Genomic DNA, 26,015 nt, shown 5'->3' with positions numbered 1-26,015 from the left:
CTGCCATCCTCATGAGCTCTGTCAATACAGCACTACAACCACAAGGTTGCTGGTTTCACCCCTGGCTGGAATGATAAGACCTTGTTGGAGCCCTTCATTCCCTTTTGTACAGTGACAATATTTCACACCTTTCAGTGAGGATGCTGACAGAAACAGAGTTGTAACTAGAATTCTCTGGCACACCTTCAGACACATTATTGCACGCACATGGCTCTCTGTCCCAAGTGCCATGGCATTTAATTCAGAAAGTATAAACAAGTTTTTCAAGCTTCAGAGACAGGATACTACCAATAAAAGTTAGAGACAGTCAGCCTCTAGCAAGTGCCATGAATAAAAACAATGAAACCCTTAAAATTTGAAGCCTGTATGCTTTTTCCACCCTTCAATACAGAAGTCACCATGCAAAGGGTATTTCCATGAAAAAGCACCTCCAGTTTAGATGAACAGGGGAAAACCCCCATGCAATGACATACAGTTTTACTAGATGCATTAAATTAAAAATCCAAGTTAAAAAACAAAAAGCAAACATGAAGTCATCATCAAGTTTTCTGTTTTATTTAAGATTTTAGTTTTAATTCTGAAGAAAGAGGTACATTTCCTTGGTTTTAGTTTTAGCATCAGGTTATAACCATGTTTATTTATCTGTTTCTTTTTTCCTGTCTTTTCAATACTGCACAAACGTCCAGAAACTACAGGGTTAAGTAAAAGCTGCAGGCAGAGGAGGTCAGAGGTTGCTCCTGATGGTGATCATGTGGCCCCAATGCAGTGCTATCCCAGAGTGCCCTGTTCAGGTGAATCTTTGCTGTTTTTTTTTTTTTAAATAACAAAAAAAAAAAAAAAAAAGAAAAAAAGAAAAAAAAAAAGAAAGAGAGACTAACAGAGGAGACAGAAAGGCTGAAGTAAATATCACTCGTGTTTCAGCTGCTTATAATTATATTATGTATATGCTAGGTATTAAATCTGTGAATACTTTTAAAACATTAAAGTTTAATTCTAAAGCCAAAATTAAAGAAAAAAAATCTTATGCTCCCCTCTTTAAACCACTCTTTAGTAACATGCCAGTTACTCATAGATAAGTGTTTTCTCTTTCAACACACTTCATGTCAAACTCTGACCTGACACAATAAAACCCTCTTCTCAAAGAAAAAACAAAACCAACGTAGCAATTTCCCTGTGTAGTGCCACACTGACTGCAAAATGAATGCACAGGCCACTGCTTGCTCCACATGTTCAGTAAATTCGTTTAAATTAAATACTTTTTAAAGTTTCTGCATTTGATTCTGCATTGCATTTTTTTCCTCTACTGCAGACTGACACTTTTCCACTAGGCAGAAATACTCATGTGCAAAAGACGTAAGACAGTAATATTCTCCTTAAGCAGAGACTGCATTTAGATTTCTCTCTCTCTCTCTTTTTTTTTTCCCCCTTAGAATGGTAAGAAAATATTTCAAACAGTGTATTTCAAACACTGGCTTGGCAGAAACTTAATGAAAAAATAGTCATGACCCTGTGATGGCATTGCATTTGGGGGGGAGGTTTGATCAGGAACTGGATTCTTCAGAAAGAAAGATATGACAGGGAACAGTAGGTGGGCATGGGGAGGAGTCAGGGCGGGACACTTCCTGCATCTCTAATGTTTTGGGTTTTCTTTTTCTCTTTTTTTTTTTTTGTTTCCTTTTTCTTTTTCCTCCTTTCCTAATGACGATCCAGCGCTGAGCTCTGTAGTAGATCTGTGGGGGTTTTACTGGGGGGTCTGAAGGCTGTCTGAAAGCCTGGAGGTGGGGAATGGAAGCTGGTGGGATTTGAAGGAGGAGAGTAGGGATTCCAACTGGCTCTGTGCAGAGGGATCTGTGTGCCGAAGGGGTTACTGTGGTGCGTCTGTGATGGTGCTGCACTGGGGCCGTCCACCTCTGTGAGGGCCTGAAGAGATTTTAGCCAATGTGGAGGATTGTCATCTTGAAGGGTGTCTAAACTGTTTCCTGTGGATGCTGGGATACCTATGAAGAGAAGAAAAAAAAAAAAAACAGGGATAACAAGTAAGTCAGAGCGGAAGCAATAAGCTGAGCACGAAGGAGGCGAGTTTAACCTAACAAAAAGCAAAAGTGAGGAAACGTGATTAGTTTGTACAGAGAATGCATTTTACATTATTACATTGAATTACCCTGCCCACAAAACACTTAACATTAAATCCAGAGAGGAGAAAGTTCCCCCTCAGAGCACTTTTTCATAAAACACACCTTTTTCTACCAAATGTCCTGCACAAGGACCGCATCCATGTTGACATGACCTTGCCACACCAAGCTACCAGTACCCTGCATGCTTCACCTCCTACTCTGCCTACTCGAATCATGCTTCAGCCTCTCTAACAGGGAAACACAACCAGACAGCCTTATAAAAGAGAGCTTTATAAACAAGTGGAGTATGTCCCTTTTTTAATACCAAAGCCCAGTGAATGCCTTCAGTGCCCGAGGAGCAGCGGCGCGATACTGGACACGCCATCCAGTAGAGGGGACACCTACATTGACCCTACAGATCAGCACTGATCCACCTGGCTGCCTGCCAAGGTTCCGGGCATGCATTGCAAAGGCCGCAGTGACATTTTGTGTTTTGTTACAACCTAGCAGTTCCATAAAAAAAAAAAAAAAAAAAAAAAAAAAAAAAAAAAAAAAAGAATTAAAAAAAATATAAATTCCTGGACCCTTGAGGTTTTGTGGATGGAAGCTGGAAGAGACCACCGCATACTGACTTTTTTTTTTCTTTTTTTTTTTTCCAGTTGTAAATCGATTTGTGCCAAATACCCATTTTGATGGTTTGCCAGCAGAGCTGAAGGAGTGAGAAAGGGTTACCTGTGATGATTGCGGGGTCCATCCAGCTGCCAGGGCTGTCCCAATTCAGGCTGTCGGTGGTGGCAGTGTTGGACGTTGGAACACTGTGGTTGGCGTTGGAGGGGGAAGAAGCATTGGGCAGTCCACCAAAGTTGATGTTAATGTTCGGTAGAAGTGCCCTTAGCCCGTCCTGCCATTCCTTCATATTTAAACTCTCTACAGAACTGCTGTTGTCTGGGAGATTTACCAACAGAAAAAAAAAAATGAAAGATAAAAAAAAAAATAAAAAGCTGAAGTTAGAAACAGATCTCCTTCTTTGGTGGGGTATGGGATTTTGTTCTTACTTTAGGTTAAGCATTTAAAACTTTCCCTGTCCAGGAACTAGGGTCAATATTTATATGATTGATGAATCACTTGGAAGGGTTGGCAGGTTTTAAACGAAGAGTGGGAGAAAGATTTAACTCCTCCCTCAATTAATATCTTCCCCCCCCTTCTTTTGTTTTTTTTAAGTTCAGAGACTCAAGTAATCCAGGGCACAGTGGCTTTCCCTCTACTACTAATAGGAGAAAACCAACCAGATCCTTTATGAGAATACCTCTGATGCAACCTAGCAACCTAGCACCAATTAGGCTGTTTAATTAATGGGCAGGAGGTCCAAAAGTGTAATTTTCTTTGAAGTATATTAAAATGAAGAAAGGCTAGGTAGGGCTTTGCAATAGAAACCGAACATGAGAAACCAGGGAGGTGAAGGAATAGCACAAATGCATTTTTGTTTTTTTATAGCTTGCTCATTCACAGCCTTACAGATGTTCTTCCGAAGGAAACGGTAATTAGGTTCTCATTAAGTTGCATGGAGTGCAATTTCCTCTTGCAGTTGAAGCACAGTAGTGAAAATTCTTTAGAGACCTTTCAGAATAACACCCAACAAGGCAACATCCTCCAAACTTTGGTTAAAAGCAAACCAGCTCGACACCATAACAGTCAAATCCCAATTATTTGCCTGAATGTTTCAGAATATATACTAAAAAAGGATAAACGGGTAATGTGGCTATTAGGATGACAAATATGATCCCCAAACACAAACCTTAAGTGCTTTCTAGATCCTGTCTAGAACATACTATGAGGTTCCAGATCCATCCAACCAGACATGAGTATCCTAGTGTTTATCAGCCAATACAGCAACTCACACTTCATTAAATTCTAGTCAATCATATTTGAAAAGAAAGGGTTGGGCAGAACATTGGCAGTACACTCTGAGAAAAATCTTTACACCTTTTTTTCCCCTTTTATATATATATATATATATATAAAGAAAAACAACTCTAACCTTTTTTTTTTAACCTAACAAAAGTTAGGTTAAACCACATTTTTAGCAAGAAAAAAACCCACTTTCCCTGTCCTAATTGAAGAGAGAACCTTGACATCACTCAGAAGTGTCACAGTGAGATACCTACATAATATTGCTACTTCATCAACAAGGGAAGAGCTTTAAGTCTTCATGGAAAATCAGAAAATATCACTAGCATGCAAATCTTTGTGCTGGAGAGACAAGAACGCAGTCTCACTTGCTATCAAAACCTGCCTCAGTAATTTTTTGAAAGCTTAGTGCTCAGAAAGACCTGATGTCTCAAGCAATTACCTTTTTTTAACTGCAGGGGGGAAAAAAAGCAAGTTCTTGAAATTCTGTGCTTTCATGCAGAACTTTTTTTTCCCCAGGCCAGAGGCTCTTTTAGAATAAACTTTGTATTAGATGCTGCAATTCAACACAGAAATAGAAAGGAACTTCAATCACAATTTATAGCAAGTGCATGTCACCAGGGGAACTTCAAAACAAATTACTAAGTAAATCTGCTGTATCCACTTTGCCTGGGATGAATGTTGGAGCAATGCATTCATTTCTACCTCGGTGCATGTCTAATGCAACTACTCCAGCACAAGCATCCACCTGGATGCATAAATGTCCCCTACATAGCAGGATGGCAGCTGACACTTGGAATGCCTGTGGCCAGGCAGGATGATGCTGCACACGGAGCATGGACAGGGATAACAGCAAAGAGTGTACTACAAAAAAACATCCTCTGCCTGAGCACGTTTGCAGAATACATTTGACTACAGACTCTGGAAGGTTCACTTCCAGAATAACTGCTGTTATTCCCAACTCACTGACAGAGGCTGGGAAATCACTCTTCCTCACAGGTTACAGTGTAAGGTACACACACACCATGAAAACAGCTCCTGAGCATTCCCATAAAGACAAGACAAGTCAAAGTAACCCCAAAGCCCACCTGCTACTACATGCATCATGTTATATCTAGAGGTTAAAATTCTAGGTGCTATGGAAGAAAACAGCAGTAACAGAACTTCAGCTCTGCCTCAAGAAAGTAGCCCAAGAGCAGGTTTTTAGGAACAACTTAGCACACAGATGCAATCCAGCCTCTGGACATAAATGTGACTGTATCCAAACACTGAGTGTATCAGTGTCCTCTGTGGGGCACGGTGTACAAATCACTTCAAGTGAAAAAAAAAAAAAAAAAAGTAGGCTTATCACCAATTTGTTCTGTGCTTGTTTAACATTGAGCCATCGTGCATATAAGGCTTTCACTTCTACTTTCATTTCTGCTACTGTAAATCAAATCTACTTCCCGACTTCCTGTTCCCTCCAGAGCTCCCACTTTTTTCTTTGCAATACGATGCACACAGTACTGTTTGGTACAATAAATTTTTACTTTTTTTTTTTACATTTTTCATTCAAACTTGAACCTGGGGTCAAAAAAAATTGACTAAAATTTTTAAAACCATTGGTCAGAAATATTAGTAGATACTTGCTCGCATTCTTCTTAAACATCCACAAGCCTATTTGAAATACATCCTGTTTTCATATTTCAGAACAATAGTAGTCAGCTCACCACCACAGAAGTGACTGCAACTGATTCTGCATAGTACACCATTAGTTTCCACTTTATTTTCTCACCACTGCTTCCAACAGCTTGTGCAAAGCAGCACAGCTCAGTTAAAATACTCATTTCTGCTACAAGGCAAAAGCCACACAAAAGATGCTTCCTAGGACCACTCACCAGTGAACACACTCAAGCTCATGACTACCTTACTCATGGACTTTACCGACTCCAACATGCCTTTCAAGTGCAAGAAAGTAAACATTTGCAGTAAATTACACACCTGCAACATGTCTTGAGGAAGTTTAATGAAGTCAAAGCCAGCCAAGTGCCACATTTACCAAGAATGAAATAGGAAAATAAAGGTAGTAGGGCATGAGACTACCTTAGGCTAAGATACTTTTTTTTTTTGTCATGTTATTCTCCAGTTACTAAGACATATTACAGCATACATTGGAGTCCTGTAAGCTACCAAGCAGTTGAGATACAAGATTATAATGGAATATGCTGGCACAGTTCAGTGAGGCAGCTATAGAACACTATTGCAATGTACCCCCTTTAATACAGAACACAAAGAGGCAACAGAGGAGAACTGTCCTTCATCTCATCTGTCAGTAAAAAATCCACTTGGAATCACAGAAGTCAAGAGATGAGAGGCCTAAAAGGACTCTGTGTCTATTAAAAGTGCATTATTTGCTAGTAATAAGGAAGTCTGTATTTATTAAAATCTTGTGCTTCTGGGTACAAAAGTAACAAAACAGAATTCCAAAAGATTTGTCATTTCCTTACAGCGGGGTTTGTGAGGCTGAAGGCAAGCTATAACAAAAACATTGCCCTCTGACACCAAAGAAAAAGCAAGTAACACATTACTCATACGACTGGGTTTTCCAGCTTGGCAAATAAACGCCCAGTTTAAAAAAAAAAAAAAAATATCAAATGAACCACAGGTCTAGACATGGCCGAAGTTTCACACCTTCATCAGACTCAAAGCCTTTAAGAAGAAATGCTGCAATTACATTATTCTTGTAACATGGGATCTGGTCTGGGATTAAAATGCAGGTGTTAAAGTAGATGGGATCAATAGAGAATAAAAGATATTACAACACTCCTGCACTGCCCTCCAAGGCCTGTGACTGGGTATGACAGATAAAACACTCCATCAGGAAACTCAAAGTACCTGAGCCATCTCCAGGCACCACACAGCAATACCCAAACCAAACAATTAAATCAGCATCTCTCTGCTGGAGTCTGACAAGTCTGAAACAAGTGAAAATGCAAGTCCACACAGGGGCAGGAGGGACAAATCACCATCCTAATCCTGACACAAGTTTATGGTCAAATCCATATAAAAAGTCATACACTATATGCATAAATATGACTAATATCAATGATCACAAGACCATCACATTAAGTGTAAAGCAAGATTATTTCTTTGCTCTGCCAAAATTATATTCCAAGCTATTACAAGAGCCTGATTTTGTACCAACTGTGTGAAGCCACAAAAGATCTTGCTGCCAAGAGCCTAAAATATTCTAGTTCTGCTGAAAAGCAAGTAGGTCTGCAATTATTGTGTTGAAATTATTTATTTCTTTTTTAAGAACCCATCAGTATGCCATGTGTGTGGCCAAGGCACACAACAGTGCTACAGAAAAGCTTCAAATAAGCAAAAGAAATTCAGAGGAAAATCATATGAGAGAAAAATAAAACTTATTTGGAGTGTCACATACCTGACTGCACAGAGTGGCAACAAAAGAAGAGACTATCAAGCTGCATTTGTTTACAGGATGGCTACTGCCATGGTGTGCTCATAAAAAGGCCCTTATCTTCAAGGATGCTGTACAGTCACAGTTTTAAAGCCTCAGCAAAATAACCAGAATGACAAAGTTGGGCCAGGGCTGAGGGGACAGGTAAAAGGGGTGAAAAAAAGAAACAGGAAAGACTACCAGGAGTCTTTCAGCCTGTTCAGAAACAAATAAGAGCAGGAGAAAAGCATACCCTTTGCAGCGACATCCCTGTCAGTCCCCACCTGCACTACCGTTTTCACAGATACCACTGTGCTTTCTGTGACACAGCCATTTATTCTATTCTGAAAAGTGACTGGGGCTTCTCTTATTTTTCTCTCAAAATGACTTTCCATTTGAAAAAATCGTTTAATATTTCACTCTGAGGGGGGAAGAGAAGGAGAGGTTTTTCACATCCCAAAATAAAATTATGCCCATTAAATTAGATAAATGCAAAAGCCTGTCATCCAAAGCTTACATACTTAACCATCAACAAAACAGTTACGATAAAAACTGTACCTATGTCACTTTAATATGAGTAATTAGCTTGTTTGATGTGGTATTCTTTCAACCACGAGTAAAATCCTATTTAAACTAGTCTGAAGGATTTCACTCTCAGAATTCATTGATTCTCTGTATCTACGATTTCTAGGAATCCCACAAAGCTTACATCAAATGATGAATTCTCACCCATTCACAAGACTTAAAATGCCACTGGCAGATTAAAGAAGATTTAATCTGTCCACATTTAAAAAGCAACGCTGCCCATCAGGAATACAAGTAGCCACTTCATATAAGGGAGATATCAAATGACAGAAGCACTAGAGGATGAAGCTGTTTGAGAAGAACATTTAAAAGCTTCACTGACACTCCATGCAGAGGAAGCAAATTGGCAATCAATGAACAGAGCTTTGAGTGTCATTCCACAGCACAGATTTCAATGAGTTTCTTAGTCATGAACAGAAGATGTGTACATACATACACACACACCTATACATACAGACACTCCCTGACAAAATTGGCTTCGGCAGTCAAGAGACACCAGTCTGCCCTCACCTTTAAAATGATGCAAGTAAAGCAGCTTTTATCTTGATTCCACACCGAGTTCCATGGTTACATTAATTCCACATGTACCCAATTTAAAAATAAAGAAAGCCATATAAATCAAAACCACACTGTTCAATTTAAAATAAATTAAGTGCAACTTAACATGCTAATTAGCCAAACTATCAAATAGAAGAGGAATATATTGAATTATAAAGTATACACTTCAAAAGGTAGACTAAGTTTTTCTAAATAATTTTCCTTTTTGATGAAAATGTAACAGCAAACCTTTTAAACTTTATGTAGCTACCTAAATGTTCAGAGTCAGGAAATTTATTTTCAGGGGATATCCCTTCTACATCAGTGATAGGACAGCTCATCTTAGATATTCAATAGCAAGATTCCTATTTGCTTGCATGTACAGTGTCAGAATTTTATTAGGTTTGAGAAAAGCAATTTTACATTAAGTATTCTGAACTCCTTATGATTGACTCATACTTAACATGACTCAAGTGATCAAATCTAATGTATCATAGCAGCCAGACACCCAATTTTAAGCTACAAGTAAATTTCAAATACAGACTCTAACTTGCTTTCAAAAACATGCTTGACTTCATATTACGTTTCCACAGAATCCCACCATTTTCTACTATTTCTAATATTTTCTCAATACTGACATTTTAATTACTTATTGCTAAAAATTCTTAGTGGTCCTGTAGGACTTCAATCAAGTTTGGGGCTGGAGTGTGTATGGGGAGGAGAGGGGCACTGTCCTGCATACAAAATGGCACCATATTCTGCAATAACTTCAGTCAATAAATAACCTCTTTTTCATGCGAACTAACAAGACACTTCTCATCCAAATAAAAGGACCCTATAAGAAAATAGCCAGGTTTTGCTATAATTTTAAATATTAACATAGACCTAAACTGAGAGGACAAATACTTCAGAGAGTGAAACAAAAGTAGTCTATACCTGAATCCTACATACAGAACAGTGTGATTTAAAAGGTCAGAAAGATAGGCAATTCCACTCATATGAGAAAACAAACTTCATTTTAATCTAAGTATACCTGATGTTTACTCTTAAATGTTGTATCAAGATTTTCTCATAGTTACTCTACCCATCAATAAAAAAAACCCAAAACAAACCATGACCTGTGACCTCAAATGAAAATACTCTGTATACAAGTCTACTTGTGAGTAAATGCACAAACATATACACAAATAAAACCAAATTTTCGAAAAGGGAACTTGCCCTATGGGCAATGCAGTAACTAGAACTGGTAAAGAAAAAAAAGCTTCAAAGCTGTATCAATACTTAGCAGAAGCTTTTCTAGTATGAAGGTTCTGGATTCCAGAAGTACTTAACTTAATTCCAGAAGCATTAACCAATGCTGACAAAGACTGTCAGATCAGCATTAACACAATAAATACACACTCTAACAGATTATAAACTCATTTTTAATTTTATGCATCTGTAACAAACAGTTAAGGCTCATTTATATTTGTAGATACTTCAATCATTCTGTTCCAAGTTTATATAAACTGCAAGAAAGCTGAGGAAAAAACCCATTTTAATAATGATATACTTAAGAATTAGTATTATTTATTATTAATGAAATGATGATATAAAAACCAATTTTATAATTAAATCAATCCTGATTACTAAATGCAGTCTTCCAACAGAGATGATCGGCTTTTAAAATGCAGATTTTTTTTAAACAATTCCTTTGGGAACAAGATGCAGTTCAAATGAGATTGTGATGCTTAAGTAACCATCATGGCAAATGATGGAAAAAAACAGATTTTTTTTTGTTTGTTTTTCTCCTCAAATGTGATTTGGTATTGCTGGGAGGAGAAACTTTTTGTAAAGCTGCATTTTCAATTGCTATTGTCCCTTCATGATATTTAATTTATGGTCTTCCCCCAATACAATTTTTAAGAAGATTATGTGAATCTCAATAGTTCACGTTTGTGCATTTCAAAATGTGTCTATGCAGAAAGCCTATGTGCTTTTTGCTACAATTCAGTCATAACTGATGTTTTTTCAAGATGGGCTTAACTCAAAAGGAGACAGAGTTTCAGGATATTGCTACTAAGAGGCCACACTGCCAAGTACACTAATATCCAGTCTTTAAAGGGAAAAAGCAAGGTTTCTTTTAGTGGTTTCCTGTATATTTTGAAATGCCAGTTTGTATTCTAGAAAAGCATCCAAGGTAACATAGTACCCTGAGGCTCAGCGTCTGCCTGCTGGAGGCGGCGATAAATGCTGTACCAGCCAACTGAGCTGCTGAGCCACCCCAAGATCTTAGGAAATGAAACTGCCTTTCTAAATTCTGTTGAACCAGCCCTAAAGAGAAAGGGAATGTTCTTTTTCCCTAAGCAATAAATGTGGTTTCACATTTATGTTTTATACAGGCAAAACCCCAACATTTAGCGCAGCCGAAGCTCATTTGGTGACACTACTCAGAGGAACAGCCAGAAAATTTGATGTGAAATCCCTCCCATGTGCTTGTTTCACCCTGTTTCACGGGAAGAGTTACCCAAAAAGCTGTCAGGGCTGATGGTCCAGAATGTAAACTGGGTCAGCCACTCAGGCCATCTATTTCAGCCAACACTGCATTTATTTCAAGTCTAGCAGTGTTAATGGGATTAGACATTCCTCTGATGTATTGCAGCCAACAGAAGTGAGAGGATTTTTTCTTTTTTTGTGTGTGTCATATTTTCCTCTTCCAAAATAAAATTACACATTTAAAAATAGGCATCTTAATACCCAATAAAGCAGGATGCCTTTCACTACCATTCTTATTAATCCCACAAACATTTTTAAGAAATTTGTAAAAGCTTAAAAACAAGCTTTCAGAGATGAGGACACAGATATTTATATATCAAGCTTTACTTGGAAATCTATCTCCTATACAATCATAAGAAAAAACTCCACAGGATTTTAAAACCAATCACAATACTAGCACTGAAAAAGGAACTGGAAGAAAAGGGTGAGTATGCAAGTTAAGATTTTGGAACAGATGGGGAAGTAGCAGGACTTCAAAAACAGGTGCTGTGGATGAAGTTCTCTCAGAGATAGTGAGAAGATTATGCTGAGGAAGGCGGGTCTTATGGGAGGTCTCACTAGGAAATGTAGCAAGTGTATGGGAGTTAAGGGACAACACACCAGAAGTAGGACAATGAATATCAATACCAGCTTTCAGAAAGTCTGACTTCAACCCTAACACATTAGTTTAATATATTCTGAAAATTAATAAAAAATCCTACTTCCATTTTTACTTTATTTTAAAACTAGCAGCACCATCTTGGGTGCATTAAAAAAAACTCCACAACTCCATCACAATGGTACCAATCAAGCCGAAAGTTTGTTTCAAATTCTACTTGTTCCTTATTATGCTGAACGCTTCACCTCTTCACTAGTGAAAACCAAGTTATTTATGATGAGAAATAAAGGAAGCATTAATTTTGGGGACAGGGGAAATACCAAGACATGAAGGACCTCCTAAAGAAGGGAGGCAGAGGCCTGAAAACTTCCATGGAAAGCAATGGGATGCAGTGGGCATAAACACTGATGAGAAGATCAAAATACCTGATGGCAAAGGCTGCACTAACAGGCATCTTTGTTCAGGACAGACTGGGTCAGTAAAAGCAATACTGGAAACAGCTGAGGGCTGCTTACAAACAATACTTCTCATTTTACAATTTTTAAAGTCTGTTCAGGCCTTTATTTTCACATGAGGAATGACACCGATATCATGGTAACACACCCACTTCTAAGAGGAGCTGATAATAGTTGTATCAGCCAAGATTTTGCCCAGATTTCCTGTTTTCAATATTTATATCTTATCAGAGAAGGAATTCTGCTTTAGGCAGCCACAGACTTAAACCAGGGGCACAAAAAAGACCAGCACAGGCTGCCATACTTTCAGGAGACAAAGAAAATCAACTGTTTAGAATCAACCCAGCTCCTGTTGGAAAGCCAAACATAAAGGAAAACCATCAAGTAGGGAAGCAGTCTTCTCTAAAGGATTAGGACAGAAAATTAATGGACTAATGCATCTCTTTCTGTTTAAGAGTAAAACCATCAATACTTAAAAAGAGTTAAACCTTCCACATATTGTCAGGTCAAGAGGAAAAGTATAGCAAAATGCTTTTTCAACCACTACAGCCAAATAAAGGGATATGAAACAGTACTGTTTGATTCACATTAACTGTTGCTATGTTATTGGATTACATGCATTTTGCACTCAGCATTTGGAGAAGTTTTATAATATGCTGAATTCAACAGCCATACAACAGAGGCCAGACCCTCTTCTAAAAAGGCACAGCAGCAGAAACAGAACTCCCCCTTCCACCAGAAGCCTGAACCAAATTATTATCCTGAGACTACAGAAAAGTGTCAGCTGCTGTGCTACAAATTCAATTTTTTTTGTTTCCACAACTGTATATTGCATAATTTCAGGACTACTATATTATTCTACATTCAGGAGACAAAATCAACTATTAAGAATCAGCCCAGAGACAAGAGACAAAACCAAAAGGACAATGGACAAAGAAAAAACATGCCCCAAACAGAAATGAGGTTACATTTTGAGAAAATACAAAGTCAGACAAGAATTCCTAGTATTAAAGGCAGAGCATGTCAGTGCTAGTTCTGGTATCTCACCATTCTCTGTGGTCTAAATAAAGTCTTTTAAAAAATATTAATATCTAACATATAGGGATCCTTCCTTGTTATAGTAAAATATGGTCCAAAAGATAACTTCAGACAAGGAAGGTTTTATGTTTAATACACATTCAATAGCTGGGGGCAATCCAGAAAATTTAAGTGGAGATGCTATGGAAGAACTCAGGACTTCAAGTGGGAAGAAGTTAGACCTTCATTTCTTTGCCCTCCCTGCTACAAGCTATTGCTTCACAACAACCCAAATGCAGGCAAGACTCAAAAATCTGCATGCTAGTTAAGTGTCTTTGAGGAATTCAACACCACTACCACAAAGACTGCTGGACACTGCCAAAACTTAATGCAATGGTCTACCTATTTGTCTCAATCTCATCTTTAAATATACACAATTCATTAGGCTGTCTATATTCAAGAGATATAAGCCACAACATCAAACCAAAAAGGTCTTGAGAAAACAAAATTTTGATTTGGCATTTGTATTCAACTACAAAATCTTATGAAATTCAAACCCTCTGTTTTGCAGTTTCAGGAACAGTTCACAAAAATCTACTGTCATTTCCACATCAATGGGCTTCATACCTACCAACTTGGTGGATTTTACAGTGGTTATATCTTCAAAGACAATGGGTAAAACTTTCTTCCCCTACCCTAAACAAGGTTTAATTCTTCATGATTTTAACTCCATTTAAAATTTTTAAGAAATGCATGATATAAACTGCCTGTGTTAAAGAAGCATTGGAACAATGCTTTGAAATGGTTTACGATTTAATGGTTTAATTGTTAGGCTGCTCTGTACAGAGACAGGAGTTGGACACCTTGATCCTTGTGGGTCCCTTCTAACACAAGGTGTTTCAGTGATTTATGTGGAATATGATACAGAGAATATTGTGTAGTATTAGTCTTGAAATCGAGTTCAAATTTGAAACTCTCATTATTACTGAATGGATATGTTCTTACAATTAAGTTTTTTTCTCATCTGAAATTGCATTCAGGACCATTATGAAATTAATAAATGAAGTTACAGCCAGTGTTTCCAAACATCAAGCAGTACATCTTGCATAGAACTGACAGAAAAGGCAGACCAACCATTTACAACATTCTACTCATATATGCTTTGAATTGTGTGAATTTCTTATGTTTTTCTGTCTAATAAAATCACTAACTATAAACCACTCAGTAAGCTCAAGAAATAAAACTATACATTTCTATTTCCCCACTATTAATATGCACCCATCTCGTTCTATATGCACCTGTCTAAAAACACACTGTTAATCTGGGACCTACTTTACTCATTGATCCAATACCATACCTATTATTTTAAAACAAGTCACAGGGCAGTAGGGTAGCAAAGATGATAGCATATTAGCTATCAAATTACAAAGAGTTTCCTCATATCCTAACAAAGTAATAATCACAAAGCCATCCATGTTGCTGTCAGAGGATATTTCCTTGGGCATTATTTAGAGAATAAAGGGTAGATGCTGTCCTATATTAGGATAGCTTGCACACAATTTAGGGTAAAAATGCTTTTAGCAACAATCATGCTGTCCATGAATAAGAAGTCATAGAACTTTTTCCCTGAAGCACAGTTACATGGTTATAATTACACAGCAAATCATCTCATCCATCCTACACCACAGAACAGCAACGAGCCTAAATTGTCCCTTACAATGAGAACATGAAACATCTGCTACATCATACACTGGGAGAGAAAAATGCTCGTTTAGGAATCAGTCAATCAAAGTTCATTTAAATAAGGGCTAGGGACAAATGTAAGCCTGATTAATACGACACATTTCAAGTACATGCATAATAAAATTACTAAGTCAATTACATGCAATTTCACTGGAAATTGCAGAATAAGTTTAATAAATACTACTTCCTCTGAGAAATAGGCTACCAAATCCCACGTAGAAATTATTTTTTAAATGAGTTTTAAAAGAAGTTGATAATGCGTGTGTCCCTCTTTTTAAATCTTTTTAAATCACATCACAAAACAGCCCCACTGGAGTTGTGGGGTTATGAATATAGGACAGCTCTGATTCTCAAACAAAAGGTAGCTTCAGAACATTACATTTAACACATCACACATGAGCATTTCAGATGCATGTGAATAGTAATGCCCACCTAAAGCAGAAGCAGCAGCAGTTTAAACAAGACCATTTCCTTCATACAACCTCCCAAAATGAATACATTTAGTGGAATCAGCTAAAATTTCATTTTGAAAGCCTAGAAAACAGTATACTAACTTTATATGAAGTTACAGAGGTTTTTAGATCTGCTTGTTTTCACATAATAGGAATAGTGGTTAAGCAGAACAGACATATACACAGAATAAATCAATGTTGGTGTTTGCTTTTTTAAATTACCACTCCAGTATTGAACACTTTAGGAATTTATAGACCTGTAAAAAATTGACCCAAGACTTCAGGAAACATGCAACTTTGACGGCAGCTGAGTTTCTCTACCAGAAGACAATGTTAAGTTTCACCTGCACTAAGTTTTAGTTACATCTGAAACTGCTGTGTTTCCAACATTGAACAGAGCTGACAAACATGAGGTGCAAGTGTACTGCAACTCCTCTCCCCATAGTGCTCAACAGCTACTATGATACCACCCTCCCAGCAGGTCAGCCAGACTGCTATAAAGCACTGCAGTAAAGTCCCATCAATAGGATTTCTCTGTACTTGTACACCACTTCTCTATCAGTCACACCAGATGGCTGAATCTGTAAAACAAAACAGGGAAACTACAAAAATTCTATAATTATATACCTGCTACTAATTGATTAAAAGCAAACAAAGAAACAGAATAGTTCTTTCAAATATAATAGAAAAGGAATTTGTTGAGAGACCTGTACACTAGATACAGATTTGAAAAGAGCTGGAAACTATTAAGTCATCACACAAAAAGAAAGGTATGAGGGCATCTCCTGACTTTCAAATTATTTGTACTTCTGAAATCAGATCAGTAAAGAAAACCCTCCACACTAAATACCATACAAGTAATATAAATCCATAACCTAGGAAAAAAAAAAAACAAACCAAAAACCACGAGAACTGAGACCTCAACTGATTTTTGACAAGAGGAGAAGAATAATCTGTGTCTTAGCAAATAATTTTGTTTTCAAGATATATCAAAGCTGAAATGATAAGGTGAGAAGTGTTTGCACTGCAGCAACTGCTGCTAATTGTCATCCAGGCAACTAACAATGTTTTCTGTAACAAGAGATTAAGACCAACTCAAAGGAACTTGCCACAGAGACTACAGCAGATGTTTATTTTCTGGTTCTAGCACTGTATCTGCCGAAAAATATTTTGAGATTAATTATTTCTAGCAGCTGAATATAAAAAAGGATCCATTTAAATATCAACTCTGTTGCTCTAAAACATGGAGGAAGTACATGACATGGGTTGTGCATCAATTAACATCACACAACTGGCTCTTTGGGAGCTGCATCAAGGATCTCCAAGCCTTATACAAACAGAGGGTCACTTTCTAGCTGCCAAAGACAACTAAAGTAATGTAAAGAATACTTTCACAAACCTACAATCAACCTGTAACACAAAGAGATTTTAATTTCTCTGGTCCCCTTAGTCCAAGAAACAGACTTGTTACTAGTCCCTTGAACTAGCAATTTTTAGAACTGAGTGGTAAAGTCAGAATTTGACATACTGCAATATTCCTGGAAATTCTGTATAGTTTACAGAGAAGTAAGCAACAATTCGCAGTGCTATGGATGCTGCATTTTGGATCCTACTTCAAAAATATATTTTCCTCTTCTCTGGTTTTCTTGCTTTTTTCATTTGTTCTTTCTTTCTTCCCACACTTCAGTATAACCAGTATCAGTCATTTTAGTCTTAAAATTGCCACTGATGGTTTTGAACTATCTGCTTCTGTAGTCTGTAGTCTATTCATATACTGTGATTCAATCTAAGGACCCTACTAGCAGTACTGTAGCTCCAACTAGCCTTCATAGACAAATACAGGGAAGTAACAGCCAAAATTAGCTGTTGTACTAGAGCATCAATAACATACCATGACATTTCCTAGGTCTCTTTCTTATAGTATAGCTAGTTCTTCTCAAAACCCATGAAAAGAAAAAAAACACTGGCAAACATCTCAAGAAGCAGTTTTCTCCATCTTAAAGCTAGAGAGAGCTTACAGAAACTTTCTACCCATAGTTCACAATACACCTAATACAACTTTTTTCCATGTTAGGGAAAAGGAAACCTGTTTGGGCCAAGCTAAATCAGAAGCATGGAAGGACTTTAAACTCCAGAAATGAAATTTTAATCAAGACAATTGTCATTACAATTAGCTCCTTAGTTGTGATGTTTGCTACAAGAGCTTATCAACCCATTCAGGGAAGCTTGAACTGTCCTGACTGCACATTTATTTTCCTTCAACATCCCAACCATCACAATCAGGATGAGTCTTCTTATACACATTGCAAGCATCCTTTCAGTGAAATATTAGCATAATATTAAGGCCATCTGAAGTACAGAAATGAACAGCATGAATGTTTCATTGTGCAGCCACTTGGTTATGCACAAGAGGGAACAACCCAGCCAAGACATCTGGCACAAATTACCACCATTACAATTTTTTGCACAATTTTAAGAACTCTGATTAGCGCCTGCATGTCAACATGAAAGCCACAAAGCACTTCCAGGGTCTACTCTTAAAAAAAGACAGTCTGGTAAAAGTGAAGAACCAAAATACCAATCTGTTTTGGCATAACATTAAGCGGGCACAGAATACTCCACCTTCCTTATAAAGCTCAATGTTACAAGGCTAAACATCCAGATGTTTTGTTTTTTTAAAGGAAAGCTCCTAATTAAAACAATATTTCTCCCTCTGTTCATAAGCCTAGTACAACAGTAAAGAGATACCACTTTACCACTTGTAGCTGGCTACTCCCTTTTCCTGTCCTCTCTGAGAAGCTGAAAGCATGAATTAAGTCATATCCACAGCTGTCCCGATTCACCTACCTGATATAGGGATCCCTCCCAGACCTGTGCTGTGTTGTGGTGGGAGATTCAAGTCCAAGAAATTACTATTTGAGGTGGGATTTGCTGTGTGGTTCAAGTGCATGATGCTATTGCGTGGGAAGGCCATCCAAGGATAGCGAGCTGCTTGGCCTGGAAAACTGAAGGAGTTGTAAACTGCTCGATGCTGTTGAAACTGTGGGAACCTCTGTGGCATGACTGGAAAGGTGCTACTGAGAGAGTTGGCATTTGTGGGTGCAGCAGGATGCAGGAATCCAGAGCCTGGCCCTTTGGCAGTTGTAGTGTGTGGGGTAGGGTTCTGAAGAGATGTGGGCGAGAGGGAAGGTTGGTCTTGAACTGACAGTTCCTTCTCAATCAGGTCTGCTAAGGCTTTGCGGGTGATGTCAAAGGGGTCAAACCCTAAGTCGTCCTCTTGCTGTTTGGAGGAACCAAACCCAAAAGCTGCTTGCCAGTCTGTGGAGGAGGATACTGGTATAGTTTCTGTAAGAGAGAACAGGATTTATGTTAAGAATTAGAAAGTATTTATCCATACAAAAATTCCAGCCCCAGAGCATCTGAATCTATGCTACTAGTTATCTTTCATATACTACTCCTTTGTACCTTCCCAAAGACACCTTATTCATCAGAATGCCATTTTCAATCACATTTTCATAGATTTCTACTTAAGGTGAAGAGGTAGAACTAGTAAATAATATTTTTACAGCAGAATTGCTCTGTTCCTGAACTACATAAAAGCCTTGTCAAGTAAGTATTTTCAGTAATAGCACCAAGCAAAAAGATCAATAAACGCTTGCTGAGAACCTCCTTTACACCCATACTATTTGATGGAAGCGTGACTAAGCAGAGTTTAAATAAAGTTGTTTTTCACTTCAGTATTTTGCTTTCAGTATTAATGTTGTGCCTAAGCTCTGCTGTGTAAAAAAGGTGGGGAGGAGATGTTCCCTCTCAAAGGGGGAACCTCTAAGCATCAGTTAAAAAACAAAACACCCACTGTCTACCATTAGAAAGAAAACCAAACTAAGCTCTTGAGCAGACACCTTGGTAAAACAAAAGGAAAAAAGAAACTTCATTACAAGATATCGTTAAATATTTGAGGCAGCATTGCAAAAAAGCATCATCAGAATTTCCCTGGTTTTTCAGTTACTACTTAATTTCATTATACTGTTTCTTATCCAGGTTCAGTGAACGCTGTATCTAATTTCACGCTATTTTTCCTCAAAACTGGTAACACAAGCTGATGAGTACAAGGTAGTATCACTTGCAACATTAACCCCCCCTGCTGGTAGGGAACGAAGTCTGCTGCTTTAAGTAAAAATTAAGCTCAGTATCCTCTCTCTGAAAATAAATCTACATTTCTATTTTCACCCTAAAATCCATGATGATAGAGTTTCTAGATAGAAAAAACCTTGTTCTTTGTATTCTTATTTAAACACTAAACATATATTTTATATTAATTATGAAACAAACTCTACTACCTGGAAATTGTCTTTCATGGCTACTTAATCCTCACAAAATTGCTGCACGAAGTATCTTAGCAGCAAGTAATTTCCTTTACAGTATTGTTTAAAACAAGATTATGACATCCAGAAGTCAGATAAACATCGAAAAATAACTAATCACTAAGTAAACCAACTATGTCCTAAGGCATTGCTTACATTCTATTTATTACTGATACTGTTTCATTTCTAACTCCCTCAGATTTATAATTGGTTACCAGTATTTAAGAGCTCACAATTCTCAAGACTACATAAATACAACTATAATGATTCTTCATTCATATGAAGTAGTGGGTGGGTGTGTGGATATACATACACACACAATATATATATACATGTATATATATGTATTGTATATGTGTGTATATATATATATACACACACACACACACGTATATATGCGTATGTGTATGTGTGTGTATATATATATATACAGACACACACACATATAGAAAATCTCTAGTGGAAGGTGTCCCTGCCCAGGCAACTAGATGACTTTTAAGGTCCCTTCCAACCTTAGCCATTCTATGATCTGGAAAAGAGTTATTTTTCAGTTGGTGCAATGAACAATATTTTTTATCTTCTCAGAATGTATGTAAGTTCACTTCAGAAAGAAAAAAGATTAGGTACCTTCAGATAATGATGCATGATACCAAAGAATATTCTGAATTCCACTGCACAGCTTATGTTAGAATTATAAGCTATAATAGATGACACTGTCACCTTGTATTGTCCCCAGTCTCAAAAACCTGTATCATTATATATAAAGCATACATGGAGCATCCTATTATTTAGATAAGCACATGGCTAAGAAAAACTGAAAAAGCACTCTAATAATTTAGCCGTGCAGCTGGAAAACTAAAGATTTTTTAAAAGAAAACCTTACATCAATGTAATTCACTCACAGCTAAGTGACCAATTCTAGTACTTTGTGAAAGGGATAAAAGCAGTATGGATCGGGTCCTTGAGATTTTAGTTCTACACAGTTTTAGACATCAGCTGCAAAAGCAAGCAATACCTAGCCATGTAACCTGCATACATACCTGATGTGAAGAGGCTCTGTGGTTCTGGGGCTGTGGGCCAGTCATTTGAAGTCTGTGGAGAGCTGGGAAATGGAGGAAGCCCACTAGGGATGGGGTTAGGGTGCCGAAAGTTGTCAGAGAAGAGTGACTGTGATTCTGTTACAGCCCCTTCAAAAGGAGACCGTGCACTGTGATTAGATGAACTGATGGGTATGACTGGATTGGGTTTTGTTAAACCAGGAGGTGGTGAAGGTGTGTCACTGTTTGATATCTACAGGCAAAAGAAGAAGAGAAACAATTAGGACATCAGTGCTTCTATAGGAAACATCCTTCACTAATACAGTTGAAAAACTTCCTCAAAACTTTTGGCTGCAATTAGGTTAGTTAATATACAGCTCAGTAAAAAGTCAAACATAAAAAAAACAACTTAGCAGTAGCATTTTTTAGTTTTGTTTAAAATTCCACTTCAGAAAGTACTTCCTTTCCCAATTACAGGTTGCACTAAGCCCTCAAACTTAATTTTTACTTTCACAGCATTTATATTTGTCTTACCTGCTGGGAGTTGTCACCATTTCCTATACTGATGGTATCTGAAGGTTTGTCAATAGGGCTGCAAAAGTAGGAGGGGAAAAGAGACAGTGAGACACTTGAGTACTTAATGTGAAAAATCAACATTTGAGTCTTACTGCCAGAAAGGCCTTGGAATAAATGCAAAATGAAAATAATTAGGAGGAATTAAGATGGAAAAAAGTCCTCTTATGAGACTTTTTAATCATAACTATTCCAGTCATTTGCCATATACTGTAATAATTCTTCCCACCACTCTCCACTCTGCTTGTTGACTGCCCTGTTAAGGAACAAAAGGAAAGTTCAGTTTAACTCTGCCATTAAAAATATCAGACTCCTGTATTATGGCAGTATTCTGTTGTAGTCAGTTCCATCTATGCTACTACTGGAGAGCAGCTCAGGGACAGATCTGTTTTCCAAACACCTAAGTTGTCAGTTCCCATACAAGTCCTAAATAAATTTGGGGAAAGATAAAAGATTAAATCAACTATTTAGTCCTAGCGGCAAGTTAAGTTTCCCACCAATCTTCAAGCTTTAACTAGCAGAAACTATTTCCAAGGTAAGAAAACTGAATTTTGAGATGACAGAAGGGAAAAAAACACAGGGAAAGACATAGCATAAAAAAAACCTGCCAACAAACAAAGGAATAAAAGGTACAGCAGAAAACCACCTCAGAAAGGTATTCACTGGAGATTAGCATGACTCAGCTGAAATGGCACATCTTGGAATTCAAGAGTCTGACAGGCATCTGAGTTGCCTTAATTATGCTAAATACCACACTAGTGAAACAGTATTAGTTCAAGATCATAATAAAATCTGATTTACAACTTCAAGGTACTTTCATTTTTATCTACCCATAAAAGAAGATGGGCAACCATCAAGGTGCACAGTCCAAAACACTGATCCTACAAATAAGGACCAGAAGAACGTGAACTGCACTTCTAATTAAGAGGCCAGAATGTGATGCAAGTCAAATTACAGGCACAGAATGTTAGCAGAAGAAAAATATAGCAACTATTTTAAGTGGGTGCAGACTTCAGATTCTAAATACATTTCTTTTCAAACACCCCTTGCTGCTGCAATATTTAAATATTGCACATAGCTACAAATCAAAGTAAAAAATTTGTCAGATTCCTTCCCTCACATTTGTCCAAATCATCCCCTCAATAACTAGTTGAAACCCAGAAGAATGAATTTTTCTCCGCTCTAAAGAAACTGCATAAGAGTAATCTGTCAATAAAAACAATTTTTGTGCAAAAGAACACTGCGTTAGTATCTTAAAAAGATAACTGAAGCTGAACTGTTTATGACCATAAAAGAAAAATCAGAGGAATATACTTGTAATCAAACAGTGCTCCACTTAAGATTTCTTCTACTTGGTGGTAAAATAGTATGAATAAAATTCTTTCACATGGAACAAACTGCCTTAGGTTAGTAATTTCTGAATATCTATAGCACAAAAGTTTGCTGTAGACTTTTCACTACACAATCATGCTAATTGTAGAGCTGCTATTCCAGCCAAATTCTTTTCCCAAAGCTGCTGACAAAGTCAAAATGCTGCAGTTTAAAAAGCTATGTGTAAGACAACTTTTAATGACAGTCTAAGAGCTGAAAATGTTTATTATACTTGAACCTGCCTAAGGAGCCTTTAATTGGAAGACAGGCTTCCAGCCCTCAGGAATTAACAAGATTCATTGTCCTTTGGCTTCAGTGTTTTTACCTACATTTAGTACACTATTTTCAGAAAAGATAAGAAGGAAGCTGCATGTTACTACAAAGATGCAACCATAGGATCTCTGATCATACATCAGCAAGACTGCTATGAAACCTAACAAAAAGGTACCTCTTTCAACAGCACTCATTATGTTAATGCATAGGTTCACTATTGACTCAAAACAAAGATCAGCTACCTAATCAGCAACATCACTTCTTGAAATATTAGGGTTCATCTTGGTATTTTTCCATCCAACCTGTGAATGAGCCCAACATATTACCTAAGGGGGATCCATAATAAGCAAACCAGCATGACTACAGACTATCGTCGGAACTGCAAGTGATGCTTATAATGGTAAAGGACACCAGTTCTGTTCAAAGAGGGCACCAAAAGAGGAAAAAGAGGTGTTTGTTACCAATAAAGAAGTTATTGTAAGTAGATGAATTACATCCTCTGCACATGAAAGCCTAGCTGGATCTGTCAGCCTCTTGTTACTGAGTGATCATCTAGGTACTCTTACCTCTGCAGCTATGTTTCTGGGACATGAAGAGGTGACAGATATTCAGTCCTAACATTCTGTTGAATGTTTTTCTAAGTAACAAGCCTCCTGATGTATAGCAACTAGTGTGTTACTTCTGTGGAAGTGTCTGTATAGAAATGAAGAGCTCAGATTTGGCTGGCACCATACAGCTGTATAAGCTGTTGAAACCCTGGTCATTCAGTTTCCCTCAGCCCTTACCTGTACCATCACTTACTAACTTCAATTTAAGGTTCCCCTGCACAATTTGCCAATCAGCCTGGCTTGGCTAGGCTAACTCCAGCTTTTTTTTGACCTGATCAGGGTTTGAATCCAGCTCTCCAACCAGAGAGAGAGAGTCTGGAGAATCATTCCCTCCACACCAATCAGTGAGAGAGAAAGCAAGCTATCTGAAGTATAAAAGGCAGCACAATTACCCGAAATCTGAGTCTGCACCATCTGGAGTCATGTGTTCTGGGTCTGTGCCATTTTCTAATATAGGAGGCGTTTTCCTGTGTTCCACTGTTAAACCGTTGGCTGATTTACTTGAACTCTGTAATGATGGCCAGGCATCTTTGTTATTACTGTTGGGTCTGGAAAAAGGCAAGAGTACAAAATAAAAAAAAAAAGAAAAAAAAAAAAAGGAAAAAGAAAAAAAAAAAAAAGAGTTCAAGTTAAGAAGAAAGTGTTTTTAAAAATAGTAAGCACTGGGGAAATGAATCCTTGCGCCAGACAATCCATAAGAACAGATTTATCTGGATACTATTTCTCAGATTTTAAATGGTGATGGCTTAAAAAAAGAATTAGTAGGGTAGGGAGGGGAGAGAGAACGGGGGGGAATTTTGCCTTCTTCACTGAATAGCTGCTCTGCTAAAGCTGAAGTCCAAATTTGTCCATTTGGGGGAAACGAAAAAAATAAAGAAACAAAATCCACTGACAGCTTCAAGTATCCAGACCTAAACACACCTCATTTAGAATCATTTGCTTTATCCCATAAGTATTTGTAAGTTCCATAAATCATGAACACAATAATATATATTTTTTAATGTTTTTATATTCCAGACCCTATCAAGCCTGGTCCCAACAGATGAAGTTTGTGTTTCACACCTACACCAGAGTTCACAATTTTTCTAACAGACTCTGAGACCAGTCAGGTCAACACACTGTTCATTCAAGTTATTGTTCCCTTCATTTCTAGTTTAAGGCCATAATTAACCTCTCTTTTATGAAGTAAGATTAAATTTAATTTCAGAGTATACACTAGATTTGAAAGAAGGAGAAGACTCAAAGCCCAAGTTTTGGCTGGAAATAGATATATTTCCTACAAACTAAAAATGAGCTGGAATATCATCTATAACTGAATGCATTCAAATACAGTGTCATCCCCTAACCTTACACACATACTATGACAGATTTGCCTTTGTATTCTCCAGTTCTTTACATTTACTTTAGCTTTTCATTTGCTCCAGTTAAGATACTGTTTATACTGTTCAAGTGCTGTCTTCATAAGGAAGAAGATTAAAATTTATTTTTTAAATATATATATTGTTTCTGATGCCTTGCCTTCATTAGTACATTCTTATTACAAAGTCCAACATTTACTCTATCTCTAGGTTGGTTTAGTAAGTTCACAGTCAGAACCTGGAAATACCTATAGCTGCTTCTAGCAATACAAGTGTTTTATATTCCTATTCAGAACAAATTGGTCTTGCTAGCTACCTGCAAATCTCACTATTTTACGAGTTGCTATTTTATTTCCAACTTTCCTCATACACCCTTATAGTACATGCACAGATGACAGCCTTGACCCGATTTACAGATCTGATCTTTGCTTTGTACACATTTGACATAAGTTTGAGATATCAATTTGATCAGATACTGAACATCAAGGGATGAATACACATCATCAGTGCAATGGCAGTCATTTAAACTGCAATCTAGGTACAACAAGACTTTCAATCCATTAACAGATTTTTTTTTAAATATCAAAATTTATGCCTGCTGCTGCACAAAGCCATCCCTATACAAAGCCTAAATTTAAAATGTCATACTTAAAAGTCAGTTTTGCACCCAAGAAGAAAAGTAAAGTGAAAGAAATTTATGTTTTGGGGTGGGTTTTTGTGTATGTGGGTTTTGTTTTGCTTAAGTTCAAAGCTGCACGCTTCTAAAAGACCAGCAAGTACTTAAACACTTATGTCCACTTGCAACATAAGGAAGCTTTCATTTCAGTTCTTTAGGAAAATAACAGCAGGGAAAAAAATTTTTTAAATATGGAGTATACCTCTAACTGTAAGAGAATGCAGTCACTCACCATGGCTAGCAAGTAACATACCAAGAGGTGGCCACACCCATGCACCATGGTGGGGATTTCAATTTGCATTCAGCAGCAAAAAAAAAAAGGTCTCGGGTAGGATCTTTCAAATTCAAACAACTGTGAAAAAGCATTTATGC

General features: G+C 37.4%; 1 protein-coding gene across 8 annotated transcripts in view; it reads right to left on the bottom strand.

Annotated features, from left to right (window-relative positions):
• Positions 1 to 533: 533 nt before the first annotated feature.
• Positions 534 to 26,015, bottom strand: part of CNOT4 (CCR4-NOT transcription complex subunit 4) — a 77,445-nt gene continuing 51,963 nt past the window's right edge. For 2 of the 8 annotated variants that reach the window (XM_030462756.1, XM_030462749.1), the window contains exons 8-13: positions 24,002 to 24,157; positions 21,319 to 21,376; positions 20,788 to 21,037; positions 18,231 to 18,728; positions 2,847 to 3,059; positions 534 to 1,997 (exon numbers count right to left, since the gene is read on the bottom strand). In XM_030462756.1, the coding sequence (XP_030318616.1) occupies positions 1,696 to 1,997; positions 2,847 to 3,059; positions 18,231 to 18,728; positions 20,788 to 21,037; positions 21,319 to 21,376; positions 24,002 to 24,157 (1,477 nt within the window). In that variant the 3' untranslated portion in view covers positions 534 to 1,695. The remainder of the gene's footprint in view (positions 1,998 to 2,846; positions 3,060 to 18,230; positions 18,729 to 20,787; positions 21,038 to 21,318; positions 21,377 to 24,001; positions 24,158 to 26,015) is intronic. The other 6 variants (XM_030462769.1, XM_030462762.1, XM_030462775.1 and 3 more) reach the window with 3 other exon arrangements.

This window comes from Calypte anna, chromosome 1 (assembly GCF_003957555.1).
Source record: "Calypte anna isolate BGI_N300 chromosome 1, bCalAnn1_v1.p, whole genome shotgun sequence".
Taxonomy (NCBI): Eukaryota; Metazoa; Chordata; class Aves; order Apodiformes; family Trochilidae; genus Calypte; species Calypte anna.
The sequence above is the reverse complement of the archived record's forward strand: the minus strand, read 5'-3'. Positions and strand labels throughout refer to the sequence as shown.